The sequence below is a fragment of the Leptonychotes weddellii genome, chromosome 5, assembly GCF_054177405.1.
Source record: "Leptonychotes weddellii isolate Sample4059 chromosome 5, ASM5417740v2, whole genome shotgun sequence".
NCBI lineage: Eukaryota > Metazoa > Chordata > Mammalia > Carnivora > Phocidae > Leptonychotes > Leptonychotes weddellii.
This window is the reverse complement of record NC_138373.1, coordinates 18,134,469-18,149,704: the sequence shown is the minus strand read 5'-3', so window position 1 is coordinate 18,149,704 and position 15,236 is coordinate 18,134,469. Positions and strand designations below refer to the sequence as shown.

Genomic DNA, 15,236 nt, shown 5'->3' with positions numbered 1-15,236 from the left:
AAAATCTTTAAAAAAAAAAAATAAATAACCAGTGTTCAGAGTGTTTTCTCCTGTGGATGAACAATGCACCTAGAGACGGATCAATATCACACATGAGAAAACACACACATAAATAGAATCCAGTGCTGGCACCTAGAAGGTTCGATAAATTTTTGTTGAAAGAATGTATATACACATTGAATAAGTACAGAGGTTGTAGTTCAATATGTATCTGTTGAATGAGTGAATCTATAGTTCTCAAATAGATCTATGTGTAAATTTAATAAAGTGAGTAATTTACACATCCTGTTTTGTAACTCGCTCTTTTTGCATCGTTAGTGATTCGTGGCTGTCTTCGTGTCATCATATATAGGTCTGCCTCATCATTTCAGATGGCTTTCTAGTTCTCCTTGGCATGGAAATTCCATTTTACTTAATGTATTCGGTACTGACGGTCCTTTACATAGCTGAGTTTTTTATGGTTTTCTATTAAACAGTGTTGTAGAAAGCACAGGTACACATGCATATTTGCAGGAATTGCTGGTTCAAGGGATTGTCCTTTATGAATTCTAATAGCTACTGCCAAACTGTTCTTCGAGACCCTCTTTAGTAAATTGTATTTTCACGAGAGTAGACGAGGATTCTCTTTCCCTACAGCCTCACTGACAGTGGCTGTTACCCTTAAAACAAAAATTTCTGCTTATCTTCCAAACCTATTAATTTAAAATTTTAAATTAACTTTGAAACTGCTCCTGAGATGGAGTATCTTCCTTCCTTTTTTGGCCTGCAGGATTTCCTTGTAAATGTCCATCGGGAATGTGTCCATGGTATCGTTTCATTTTCTCCTCAATTGCTAGGAATCCTTTAGAACATAAAGATACATTCTTTGATAAAAGTCCCTCATCATCTTTTTTTGGGCTGATTTTTTTGTTAGTTGTTTGCTTGCTTTTGAACTCTGTGTTTGTGTCTCATGTACACACATTTTCTGGTTCTGTGCTTTTAGTTTTTGATCTTGCGGGCATACCGAGGAAGGAGAACTCGAATAAAACAAGGGAAATACAAATGTGAGTGAAGGCCTGACAAAAGTGATAGGTGATCATCAAAGTGGCACAAATTTCATTGAAACATTACCCTCCTTCATCAAACATATGAGGCTGTGATTGTAAGATTCACTGCTATTTCTTTTTCGTTAGGAAAGACAACTTGCTGGCAAATTAATGGGTGTGTTCTTGACTGTTCGATGCGTCCTGATTTCAGGAATGTTAAAGTGGAAAAAAAGACGCATCTTTGAATTGACACTTTTTTTAAGCTGAACTATGCACGGGGAGGAGAATTCAAAGTATATAAATGGGCACCCAGTGAAAAGTAAGTCAGAAGGAGTAAATCAGTTTCTCTTACTCCCCTGCTTAAATCTTCCCGCTGGTTGGGATCCACACGGTTAAGCATTCCTCTGTCTGCCTCCTGATTTTACTTTTGACTACAGTAACTCTGATCTGGCCGCACTGTCCTGCTGTTGCCTGTCACCTTCGGATCTTCCACTTCCTTCTACCATGGAACTCTTTTCCCCTAATTTTGCCTACCAGGCTCCTTCTGATCACCTCTGTCTCAGCTTAGCTACTGCCTCCTCTAAGAAGCTCTCCATGACCACCAGGTGAAAGACTGAACCCTGTCCCTTCTACTCTTTTTTTTTTTCAATCACCTTTTATTTGCTTCTTAGCACTTAATACTCTGATATTCTCTTAATTCTTCCTTTTTTTAATTTTTTTTTTAAAGATTTTTATTTATTTATTTGAGAGAGAGAATGAGATAGAGAGAGCATGAGAGGGGGGAGGGTCAGAGGGAGAAGCAGACTCCCTGCTGAACAGGGAGCCCAATGCGGGACTCGATCCCGGGACTCCAGGATCATGACCTGAGCCGAAGGCAGTCGCTTAACCAACTGAACCACCCAGGTGCCCAATTCTTCCTTTCTTTAATGATTCATTGTCTCTCTCCCTCCTCTGGGGGGATAAGCCTTATGGGAGGCAGCGACCTGTCTCTTGTTCATCACTGTGTCCCCAGCACCTAGAACAGTGCCTGGCACACCGAGATTGTTGGTTAAATAAATACACACCTGAATGGTCAAATGAACGAATGTGTTGGTGTTTTTGTAGTACATCTCAACTCTTTTTTTTTTTTTTTTTATCAGGGATGGAATAACTCACTCCAAGCACACTTTTTAGTAACATGTTCACTATTTGCAAGAAGGTGCACAGATATTTATTATTTGATCTCATAATAGGGCAGACAAGTGCCTTCATAGTATTTTGTTCCTTTTCTGACTTGGGCATTGTGGCACCTGGGGCTCCGACTTCGGGTTTCCCTGCTTGCCTGAAATCTAGCAGGTGCCTAGGAGGTACATCTTTTAGCTTATGGTGTGTGGCCCAGTGTATTTGAGTCAGCTGAATTGGGTTATCAGCATCATGAGAGTTTTCAGACACTGTGGTTTAGCCTCTTTCCCTTTTTCTACTGTGACCTCTCAGAGCTGAGAGAACTTGAGCTATTAGCAACGATATAGAATGGCTGTTGGATGTTCCAGTTCCTTCCATGGTTTGTACCCTTGAGGAAGCTGAGCAAGCAATGCTTCGGGTAAACAACCAAGCAGTTTCCTTTTTTTAAAAATTACAATCCATTTTTGGGGCGCCTGGGTGGCTCAGTCATTAGGCATCTGCCTTTGGCTCAGGTTGTGATCCCAGAGTCCTGGGATCGAGCCCCGCACTGGGCTCCCTGCTCCGCGGGAAGCCTGCTTCTCCCTCTCCCACTCCCCCTGCTTGTGTTCCCTCTTTCGCTGTGTCTCTCTCTGTCAAATAAATAAATAAAATCTGTAAAAAAAAAAAAAAAAATTACAATCCATTTTTTAAACTTTTAATTGACAACATTTTTAGGTATACATAAAAATAAATCAGTGAACCTCCACGTGCCCAACATCTAACTTTAACTATGACCAACTTCATCTGTACCAGTGGTTCTAAAAGTTAGTCCTAAACTAAGGGCATCAACACGGCCTAAGCACTTGTTAGAAATACAGGTTTCTAACTTTTAAAAGAATTTGAAAAAATTTCTACTTTTGAAAGATCTGCTGAATCAGAAACTCAGGGAGTGGAGCCCATCAGTCTGTGTTTTAACAAGTCCTCCAGGTGATTCTGATGGCTGCCAAAGCTTGAGAACCAGTATAAAAACCATTCCATCCAATCTCTGCTGGAGTATTTTAAAGCAAATGTTATCATCTTATTTGTAAATACTTTAGTATAGAGACAATTTTCCTTCAAACACAGTATCTCACAGATTGGCAAAACATGTAGAGAGCAGCCAGCCAATCAGTACCATTATTTACATAGGCTTACCCTTTGACCTCCTAATTCCACTCAGAGAGACCTACTTGACAGGTGCTTCATGATGTCTATATAAAGATGTTCATTGCAGTGCCTCAGATGGAGAAAACTTGGAAATACCACATGCCTGATAGTGAGAGATTGGTTGAGTAAGTTGTTTTATCCACTCATGGAATTCTAGGAAATCATTACAGCGAATGATGTCATTGATATTACTGTTAAATAGGAAAAGCAGTTTCTGAAAGAATTGGCCCTGTTTGCTTTTATCTGTGTGAGGTGTGTGTGTATGTTTGTGTGAGAATGTGTTTATTTTGTATATATGAGTTTGAGCACATAGAAAAAAGGACCGGGATGTTCTACACTCAAATACTAATAGTTATCTCTGGAAGGTATGATTTTAGTTCATTTCTCCCCTCTTCATTCCTGACTTTTTTTTTCCCCCCACAACGGAGCATGTATTTTTATAATGGAGAAAAACAATAAGTTTACTTTAATTTTGAAAGAACCATACCCATTGAAATTATAATCTCTTGGTTAATTTCAGTTGAAATGATAATCTCTTCTTGGATTTGCAGATGGACACCTGTTGGATTCAAAGAGATACGCCATTATTGGGGCAGATCTCCGAGATTTACCTGAACTGGAAGAGAAACTAAAGAAATGTAACATGAATCCACAGTGAGATTTTTTTTTTTTAACCTCTTCTGCATTTGTAACTTCTTGCTAATATGAAATAAGGCCAGTTAAAATTGCAGCGTTATACCTGTGTCCCATTTTTTATTCTGAAATGTTTATCGTTTCATTGCTACTGAGAGTGGTGTTCTGAAGTATTTTTAGAGGCAAAGTTTCTCAAGCTTGTTTTCACATCAGAATCACATGTATTGCTTTTGTAACATACTGAGGCCTAACATCATAAAGTTTGAGAGAAGATAATTATATGCATAGAAATGTATAATTGCGATATAAAAGGATTAGTATGCAGAATAAAGGTAAGCTACTATTAAAAAAAAAAGTAAGTCCCATATGAAAACAGGCAAAAGAGAGATGACAAGGTAGCTCAAAGAAGAAATTGGATATCATATGAAAAAGGTATTGAACCTCAGTGGTGATGAGATGGAACTCTATTTTACTCCAACCAAGTTGGCAAAAATGTGAAAGTCTGACATTATCAAGTGTTGGCAAGGTTATGTGAGAATGAGAATGGTCGTGCGCCACTGGTGCAGGTGAATTATGAGGAACAATCTGGAAGTATCTACTAAAATAGCAAGCATGTGTACCATGTGATTTAGTAGTTCGTTCCACTTTTGGATGTGTGCACTCCGAGAAAGTCTGTGTGCCTGTACAAGGAGGATGTTCATTATAGGCACTGTTTTTAGTAGCAGAAAATTGAAAACATTCTAAATGTCCATCAGGAGAAGAATGAGTGAGCAACATGTAAAATGCATGACCTAGATCAGCATGGAGAGAGCTCAAAACGGTAATGTTGCATAAAAAAAAAAATCAAGTTGCAGAATAATATGCATAGTGTGATACCAAATGTGTAAAATCAAACCTTCAAAATACAGTACTTCCATGATTATACCTATGTATCACAGAAGTATTTTAGAAATGGACCAGAAGGGTTCACACCAAATTCTTGGGAGCAGGTGCCTTTGGGGAGCAGTGGAAGGGAGTGAGATGTGTGGTTTTAGCACACTGATGCTGGTCAAAATTAGATTGGAATTTAACAGTAGTGGGGGATAAAGACATGTCTACACAGCTTACTGTCAGTGAAGATGACACTTTCAACAATATTTGGGGTGAGTAACTCAAGAGAGAGGCTTGAGGGGAAGGTGGGGAAAACAGAAAGTTACTTTAAAAATAAATTGAAGGCAAAGAATCAGTGGCCAGTGATTAAAGAGAGTACCTAGTAGGGAAATCCCTGGTAGAGAAGAGGCCGTAGAGCCCACAGAGGCTAAGAGCCTTGGAGGGAAGGGAAAGCTGTCGTTCTTCTGAGAGGAGAGGAAGAGGGTGAGGACAGGTGCAAATACAGGTGAGCTTTGGGCGATGCAGGGCAGGAAGTGTAGGGAGTTGAAGCTTGACCTTCCGGATACATCTTGTTAAAGTGGTGATGGCTGTCCCCTCTGCACTTTGAAGTTCTTGTTTACGTGTTTAGCCTAGAATCATAAACCAGGTTATCATCGTTGGGATTTGTATGTCCACCTTTGCAGATGTCAGGGATGGTGCTTACTGACCCAGTACTTATTTTCTAACTCTTTGTGTGTTTCACTGAGTGTTCAGAGAGCAAGGTCAATGCACTGTACGGAATATGCCTCTTTTTTCCTTTGGGGAACCCTTTAGATGGTTCCCAGATCGTAGCGTGTAGGGGGTTCTTCTTTCAGCAGAAGGGAAGTTTTGACGTTCAAGGACACCACTGATTTTCTTGGGGGCAGGTTAGTGAGTGGTCAGTAGATTGCCTCAAGGTGACGCTGGTAAGCCTGGAGCCCTCTCAGAGTGAGGAGAGCCCGAGTGTTGGAATCTTATCCTGGATTCCAAGCGACCTCTCCTGCTTACAAGTTATTTAATAGGGGCAGTTTTTTTCTTTTTTTTAAAGATTTTATTTATTTATTTGACAGAGAGTGACACAGTGAGAGAGGGAACACAAGCAGGGGGAGAGGGAGAGGAGAAGCAGGCTTCCCACTAAGCAGGGAGCCCGATGTGGGGCTCGATCCCAGGACCCTGGGATCATGACCTGAGCCGAAGGCAGATGCTTAATGACTGAGCCACCCAGGCGCCCCATGGGGCAGTTTTTTTCATAAACAAACAAACCCCCTCCAGAAGCCTCTTTGAGCCTCAATTTCTTCACAACTACACAAGTAAAAACTACTTCACAAGATGGTCCTGAAGATTAAGTTAAGTATGCTGTGAAAGCAGTTGAACAGAAATTGGCACACAGACTACAGTCTCCTTCAGATTACTATGGTCACCATGGTAACCAGCTGCCACCTATTGCCACCATAGTAACCCGCTGTTGGAGCAAATCTGCTGAAAGATCAGGGAAATAATCAGTTATAAATCAGGCTAGCTCTTGATAGGGAAGTTTGCCTCGCTTTTGGACATCTACAAAATGGATGAAGAGCAGTGGCTAGAACAAGTATTAGAATTATACATATAATTCTATGGGGCTTCATTTGTGCTCTGCATTTTCCTTTACTACTGTCTTTGCTTTGCTTTGCTTTCACTTATATTTTGAAAAGTATTAATCCGATTTTTAATATTGCCAATGGCTACCTCTTAAAACTACACTGACAAATGTTTAACTTTACATTTTCAAATAATTCGAATCTACAACAAAGTTGCAAAAATTGTACAAAAAATTCCCACATAGCCTTCTTCACCTGGCTTCCCCCTGTCTTAAGTAAAATTGGGCACCTTTTGCATTAAAAAGGTTTTGGGAGCTGTAGTTCTCTAATTATCAACCTATTAATTGAGGTTTTGGAACTTTTTCCCCACTCATTTACTTTTTCTAATAATTTATGTTGATATAATCTGGGGTTTTAAAACTTAGGTTATTGCTAATTTTAAAACAATTATTCTTTCTGATTTTCAACTTTGTTTGCAACTCGGACTTCATTGACTTTCCTCTGGATTTAGTGCCCTCAGTTTCTTTATACCATGTTCCAGTTGGGTCCAGAGAGCATTTGGATATCTATTTTTAAATAACTTGAGTTATATACCATTTCATTGTCAAAAAAAAAAGGAAATCCAGATGAACAGTAACGGTGGATAGTTGGTGCTATGTGATCAGGTCAGAGCCGGCACTTACTGGTGGGGAGCCTTTCCCTCTAGTGATTGTGAATCCAGGCCCTGAGCCCAGCTGTACATTCTGATGGTAACATACACCATGTTCTTTTCAACTACTTTCCTGGGTATTCAAGTTCAGACAATTTATTTGTTTTGAGATCCCTCGCCAATAAACATGGACAGAAACAACCTACTTGCAGTGTGCCTGGGTGGCTCAGTCAGTTGAGCGCCTGACTTTTGATTTCAGCTCAGGTCATGATCTCAGGGTCATGGGATTGAGCCCCGTGGCAGGCTCTGCGCTCAGCGGGGAGCCTACTTGAGATGCTCTCTCTCCCTCTGCCCCTCCCCCATCCCACGTGCACACACACTCTCTCTAAGATAAGTAAATCTTAAAAAAAATTTTTTTTTTTTAAAGTAACCCACTTGCTTTGTGAGAAAAATAGCAACTAGCCATGAGGGACAGCGATATATAGGGGCAGAGAAAGAAAGAGGATACAGTGAAGGAGTCAGAGAAGGAGCAGTAAAAGAACCAGGAATAAACCAGCAGAGCTCATATAATTTGGGGCTGTCTGTGTTCCCTTTGAAGAATTAAGGCTTTTGGAGATTTCTCTAGGAGTTTATTGCTTTTCATATTTCATAATTTGTTCATTACTTCAGGTCTTATCAATCAGAGTGCTTACTAACAAATGTAATTTCCTGAAGATTGTTCTTGTTGTTGTCAATTCTTGATGATAAAGATTTATATAAGAATTAGATTTGGTTAAATGAGTATCACTATTTCTGCATTGTATCTGTCAGTTTTTGATGTGTAACAAAATCTCTCCAAACTCAGTATGTATATATGTGTGTGTGTATATATATATATATACACACACACACACGCCACATCTCCTTTATCCATTCATCTGTCGATGCACATCTGGGCTCTTTCCACAGTTTGACTATTGTGGACATTGCTGCTATAAACATTGGGGAGCAGGTGCCCCTTTGTTGGATCACTATATTTGTATCTTTGGGGTAAATCCCTAGTAGTGCAATTGCTGGATCATATGGTAGCTCTATTTTCAACTTTTTGAGGAACCTCCATACAGTTTTCCAGAGTGGCTGCACCAGCTTGCATTCCCACCAACAGTGTAGGAGGGTTCCCCTTTCTCCACATCCTTGCCAACATCTCTCATTTCCTGAGTGGTTAATTTTAGCCATTCGGACCGGTGTGGTTTTGATTTGTATTTCCCTGATGCCGAGTGATGTGGAGCAGTTTTTCATGTATCTGTTGGCCATTTGTATGTCTTCTTTGGAGAAATGTCTGTTCATGTCTTCTGCCCATTTCTTGATTGGATCATTTGTTCTTTGGGTGTTGAGTTTGATAAGTTCTGTATAGATTTTGGATACTAGCCCTTTATCTGATAAGACATTTGCAAATATCTTCTCCCATTCTGTCGGTTGTCCTTTGGTTTTGTCGACTGTTTCCTTTGCTGTGCAAAAGCTTTTATCTTGAAGTCCCAATAGTTCATTTTTGCCTTTATTTCCCTTGGCTTTGGAGACATGTCTAAGCAAGAAGTTGCTGTGGCTGAGGTCACAGAGCTTGCTGCCTGTGTTCTCCTCTAGGATTTCGATGGATTCCTGTCTCACATTTAGGTCTTTCGTCCATTTTGAGTGTATTTTTTTGTGTATGGTGTAAGGAAATGGCCCAATTTCATTCTTCTGCATGTGACTGTCCAATTTTCCCAACACCATTTGTTGAAGAGACTTTTTTCCATTGGATATTCTTTCCTGCTTTGTCGAAGATTAGTTGACTATCGAGTTGAGGGTCCATTTTTGGGTTCTCTCTTCTGTTCCATTGATCTGTGTGTCTGTTTTGTGCCAGAACCATACTGTCTTGATGACGACAGCTTTGGTTTTCTTTTTCAACATTCCTCTGGCTATTTGGGGTCTTTTCTGGTTCCATACAAATTTTAGGAATATTTGTTCTAGCTCTATGAAAAAAGTTGATGGTATTTTGATAGGGATTGCAGCGAATGTGTAGATTGCTCTAGGTAGCATAGACATTTTCACAATATTTGCTCCTCCAGTCCATGAGCATGGAACGTTTTTCCATTTCTTTGTGTCTTCCTCAACTTTCATAAGTGTTCTGTAGTTTTTGGAGTAGATCCTTTATCTCTTTGGTTAGGTTTATTCGTAGGTATCTTATGGTTTTGGGTGTGGTTGTAAATGGGATCGACTCCTTAATTTCTCTTTCTTCTGTCTCATTGTTAGTGTATAGAAATGCAACTGATTTCTGTGCATTGACTTTATATCCTGCCAATTTGCTGAATTCCTGTATGAGTTCTAGCAATTTTGGGGTGGAGTCTTTTGGGCTTTCCACAATTTGTCATCTGCAAAGAGTGAGAGTTTGACTTCTTTGCCGATTTGGATGCCTTTTATTTATTTATTTATTTATTAAGATTTTATTTATTTATTTGACAGAGAGATCACAAGTAGGCAGAGTGGCAGGCAGAGGGAGAAGCAGGCTCCCAACTGAGCAGAGAGTCTCATGTGGGACTTGATCCCAGGACCCTGGGATCATCACCTGAGCTGAAGGCAGATGCTTAACTGACTGAGCCACCCAGGCACCCCTACCTTTTATTTCTTTTGGTTGTCTGATTGCTAAGGTTAGGACTTCTAGTACTATATTGAACAGCAGTGGTGAGAGTGGACTTCCCTGCCATGTTCCTGACCTTAGGGGAAAAGCTCTATTTTTCCCCACTGAGAATAATACTCACTGTGGGCTTTTCCTATATGGTTTTTATGATTTTGAGGTATGTTCCCTCTATTCCTGCACTGTGAAGAGTTTTAATTAAGAAAGGATGCTGTATTTTGTCAAACGCTTTTTCTGCATCTGTTGAGAGGATCGTATGGTTCTTGACTTTCCTTCATTTATGTAGTATAACACATCAATTGATTTGTGGATGTTGAATCAACCTTGCAGCCCAGGAATAAATTCCACTTGGTTGTGAATAATCCTTTTAATGTACTGTTGGATCTTATTGGCTAGTATTTTGGTGAGAATTTTTGCATCCACGTTCATAGGGATATTGGTCTGTAATTCTTTTTGGTGGGGTCTTTGTGTAGTTTTGGGATCAACGTAATGCTGGCCTCATAGAAAGAGTTTGGAAGTTTTCCTTCCATTTCTAGTTTTTGAAACAGTTTCAGAAGAATAGGTATTAATTCTTCTTTAAATGTTTGGTAGAATTCCCCTGGGAAGCCATCTGGCCCTGGGCTCTTGTTTGTTGGGAGATTTTTGATTACTGCTTCAATTTCCTTGCTGGTAATGGGTCTGTTCAGGTTTTCTATTTCTTCCTGTTTCAGTTTTGGTAGTGTATACGTCTCTAGGAATGCATCCATTTCTTCCAGATTGCCTAATTTGTTGGCATATAGTTGCTCATAATATGTTCTTATAATTGTTTGTATTTCTTTGGTGTTGGTTGTGATCTCTCCTCTTTCATTCATGATTTTACTTATTTGGGTCCTTTCTCTTTTCTTTTTGGTAAGTCTGGCCAGGGGGTTATCAATCTTATTAGTTCTTTCAAAGAACCAGTTCCTAATTTCGTTGATCTGTTCTACTGTTCTTTTGGTTTCTATTTCATTGATTTCTGCTCTAATCTTCATTATGGGCTCTATTTGCTGTTCTTTTCCCAGCTCCTTTAGGTGTAAGGTTAGGTTGTGTATTTGAGAGCTTTCTTATTTCTTGAGAAAGGCTTGTATTGCTATATACTTCCCTCTCTTTGCTGCATCCCAAAGATTCTGAACAGTTGTGTTTTCATTTTCATTTCCTTCCAAGAATTATTTTAATTCTTCTTTAATTTTCTGGTTGACCCATTCATTCTTTAGTAGGATGCTCTTTAGCCTCCATGTATTTGAGTTCTTTCCAAATTTCCTCGAGTTCCAGTTTCAAAGCATTGTGGTCTGAAAATATGCAGGAAATGATCCCAGTCTTTTGGTACCAGTTGAGACCTGATTTGTGACCCAGTATGTGATCTCTTCTGGAGAATGTTCCATATGCACTTGAGGAGAATGTGTATTCTGTTGCTCTGAATATATCTGTGAGGTCCATCTGGTCCAGTGTGTCATTCAAAGCCCTTGTTTCCTTGTTGATCTTCTGCTTAGATGATCTGTCCATTGCAGTGAGTGGGGTGTTAAAGTTCCCTCCAATTATTGTATTGTTATCAATGTGTTTCTTTAATTTTGTTATTAATTGGTTTATATAATTGGCTGCTCCCATGTTAGGGGCATAAATATTTACAATTGTTAGATCTTTTTATTGGATAGACCCTTTAATTATGATATAGTTTCCTTCCTCATCTATTGTTACAGTCTTTGGTTTGAAATCTAATTGGTCTGATATAGGGATTGCTATCCCAGCTTTCTCTTGATGTCCATTAGCATGATAAATGGTTTTCCACCCCCTCACTTTCAATCCAGAGGTGTCTCTGGGTCTAAAATGAGTCTCTTGCAGACAGCATATTAATGGGTCTTTCTTTTTATCCAGTCCGATACCCTGTGTCTTTTGATTGGGGCATTTAGCCCATTTTCATTCAGAGTAACTATTGAAAGATATGAATTTAGTGCCATTGTATTATCTGTAAAGTCACTGTTTCTGTAAAATGTCTTTGTTCCTTTCTGGTCTATGTTACTTTTGGGCCCTCTCTTCACTTAAAGGATCCCTTTTAATATTTCTTGCAGGGCTGGTTTAGTGATCACAAATTCTTTAAATTTCTGTTTGTCCTGGAAGCTTTTTATCTCTCCTTCTATTTTTTTTTAATTTTATTTATTTATTTGAGTGAGAGAGAATGAGAGAAAGCACAAGAAGGAAGAGGGTCAGAAGGAGAAGCAGACTCCCTGCTGAGCAGAGAGCCCGATGTGGGACTTGATCCCAGGACTCCAGGATCATGACCTGAGCCGAAGCAGTCGCTTAACCAACTGAGCCACCCAGGCGCCCCTCTCCTTCTATTTTGAATGACATCCTTGCTGGATAAAGTATTCTTGGCTATATATTTTTCTCATTGAGCACCCTGAATATATCATGTCAGTACTTTCTGGCCTGCCAGGTCTCTGTGGATAGGTCTGCTGCCAGTCTAATATTTTTACCCTTGTAGGTTATGGACCTCTTGTCCTGAGCTGCTTTCAGGATTTTCTCTTTGTCTCTGAGATTTGCAAGCTTCACTATTATATGTTGGGCTGTTGACCTATTTTTATTGATTTTGAGCGGGGGTTCTCTGTGCCTTCTGGACTTGGATGCCTGTTTCCTTCCCTAGATTAGGGAAGTTCTCGCTATAATTTGCTCCAGTATACCTTCTGCCCCCCGCTCTTTCCTCTTCTTCTGAGATCCCAATTATTCTAATATTATTTCACTTTACGGTATCACTTATCTCTCAAATTCTCCTCTCGTGATCCAGTAGTTGTTTATCTCTTTTTCTCAGCTTCTTTATGCTCCATCATTTTGTCTTCTATATCACAGGCTAAGTAATCTGCTCGGGTTTGCTCTCTGTGGCTTTTGTTCCCTGAAGGCTTTCTGCACAGCTTTAGAGGATGAGAATGAAAATGGCGGCCTCCCAATCTCCGGCCCTGGAGCCCAAAGCTCAGGGCCCCACTCCTCAGTTAGCCCTCAGAGAAAAGCAGTCAGTCACTCCTGTCTCCCTCATCTCCGACTACACTCCGTGCTCATCCAGCCTGTGACCGAGCATTTCTGTCTCAGGCACATGACCCCATTTCAAGTCTCCAAACCCTGCAAGCTCCTGCGGTGTGCACCTGCACCGTTCCTCCCAGGGGAGGAAGAGGGGTTTGTGGTGGTTCTGCCAATTGCTGGGTCCCTGGTCCGAGAGCAGTCACCTGACCGTGCCTTGGTTCACAGTTTATGGCAACCCTGAGCTGAGAGCCCACTCCTCAGCTTGCTGATTACAGCCGTCTTCCCCGCTCTGATGCCTGGGAGCTCTGCCACACTCCGGCACCTCCTGAGGTCACACTGTCCTACCTAGAATTCTGCCCTGCTTCACCACCTGAGCACCTTTCAGGCAGGGGCGTCACTCACAGGGGCAGACTTCTAGAATTTCTGTTTTTGTGCTCTGCCGCTCTATCACTTTCCAGTGCCGGCTGATGGAGGCTCCCTCTCCCCATGGTTTATCTTCCCATATACCGCCTTGGATTCACTTCTGCATACCTCCTACCTTGCAGAAAATGGTCGCTTTTCTATTTGTAGAGTTTCATCTATTCTTTCCTTAGATCGCCGTTTGAGTTTGCAGGTGTTCAGAATGATTTGATAGCTATCCAGCTGAATTCCTAGGATCAGATGAAACTAAGGTCTCCTACCCCTCCACCATCTTGGACTATCTGGGGGGGGGGGGCAGGGGGTGGGGGGAGGGGAGAATTTGTAGCCATGTTTACACACTACCACACGCCTTTAACACTGTTTCACAAGCCAGACAAATCGTTGCTCATTGCTCCCCTTTTTACAGTCTAAAACTACTACATTGATTGTTGATGTGCTTGTTCAGTGTGTCTTGTTTTCCTGGGCTGTGAAAAACAGGGTTTTCCTGCCCCGCCAGTACCGCCCCATGTGTGCCATTAGAGAGCTCCCAATTTTTTTTTATGTATACTTGACATTTATTTATTTATTTATTTGAGAGAGAGCGCATGTGCAGGAGGGGAGCATAGGGAGAAGGAGGGGGGAGATCCCCAGCACACTCCCTACTGAGTGGGGAGCCTGATGCAGGGCTTGATCTCACTACCCCGAGATCATGACCTGAGCCGGGTTCTTACCCGACTGAGCCACCCAGGCATCCCTAGAGAGTCCCAGTTTGATGAATACATATGTATGTGCCTTTTTTTCTTCTCTTAAGATTGCCAACACTCCTGATAACTGAATGTGTGCTGGTTTACATGACTCCGGAGCAGTCGGCCAACCTTCTCAAGTGGGCAGCCAGCAGTTTTGACACTGCCATGTTCATAAACTACGAACAGGTAAATGGGAGCACGAGACATTTGCATTCTGCATATATGCCCGTGGTGGCTTAATACTCTCCGAGCAACCTCAGTACGTATTCCCACTTATTCTTTTCCTTCTGCCTCTGGCCATTCACATACCTCCTTTTTCATTGATTCTAGCAATCCCCAACATCCCTCATTTCTTGATTTCCTATGAACTTACAGCCTGAGTTTTTGGAACTTCTATTTGGCCTCTTTAAAAGTTTTTTGAGTTCTTCTTTTATCGTTGTATTTACTGTAGAGTCATAGACCTTGGTAGAGGGTATTTGGGCTGTCCTGTGGGTATAGAGGGTAGCAAACTCAGAATCCTTCAGAGGCAGGCCGGTGATGCAAATGGATGAAGTTGGCTAGTATAGGGCAGGCGGGAGTGGTGGGGACTATGGTGAACCAGAGCATCCAGGTCCCATCTCACGGGAGGGGCCCCTGCTCAGTGCCAGCCAGTTGTTACCATGTAGGTGTCTGAGCCTAGAGTTGAGAACTCCCAGTTTTTCAGGAGAAGTTACAATGCAGGAATTTAAGATAAAATTTCCTGATTTCTAAGATTACTGAGTTTGGACCACTGGCTGCCTGTTTTTCTCTTCTGATCTGGTGGAAAGGGTTATGCTTTAGAGGTTTGGAATTATTCAGCTTGGGTCTGAATCCTGGTCCTGGCTTTTATCTGTGGCTGTGTGACCTTAGGAAGAATTGCATGGTGATTGGGAGTCTGTGCTCTGGAGGTAGACTGCTTAGCTGTGTGACCTGGACAAGTTTCATAACCTCTCTGTGCCGGTCTCCTTATCCAAAAAATGAGAATAGTAACAGTGCTGACTTCATAGAGTTGTAGTGAGAAGTAAGTGAGTTAACTTGTACACGAGCATTTATGGCATTTCCTGGCTGTTAGGCAGGCATGAGCTGTTCTTTGGATCTCTCTGAGCCCCAGGTCCTTGTTTTTATTTTATTTATTTATTTTTAAAGATTTTATTTATTTATTTGACAGAGAGAGACACAGCGAGAAAGGGAACACGAGCAGGGGGAGTGGGAGCAGGAGAAGCAGGCCTCCCGCCAAGCAGGGAGCCCGATGCGGGACTCGATCCCAGGACCCCGGGA

General features: G+C 41.2%; 1 protein-coding gene across 1 annotated transcript in view; it reads left to right on the top strand.

The window, feature by feature from the left end:
- LCMT1 (leucine carboxyl methyltransferase 1) overlaps window positions 1-15,236 on the top strand; it is a 29,984-nt gene that overhangs the window by 6,316 nt on the left and 8,432 nt on the right. Inside the window, exons 5-6 of the mRNA XM_081819811.1 lie at window positions 3,923-4,025; window positions 14,006-14,126. Of these exons, the coding sequence (XP_081675937.1) occupies window positions 3,923-4,025; window positions 14,006-14,126 (224 nt within the window). The remainder of the gene's footprint in view (window positions 1-3,922; window positions 4,026-14,005; window positions 14,127-15,236) is intronic.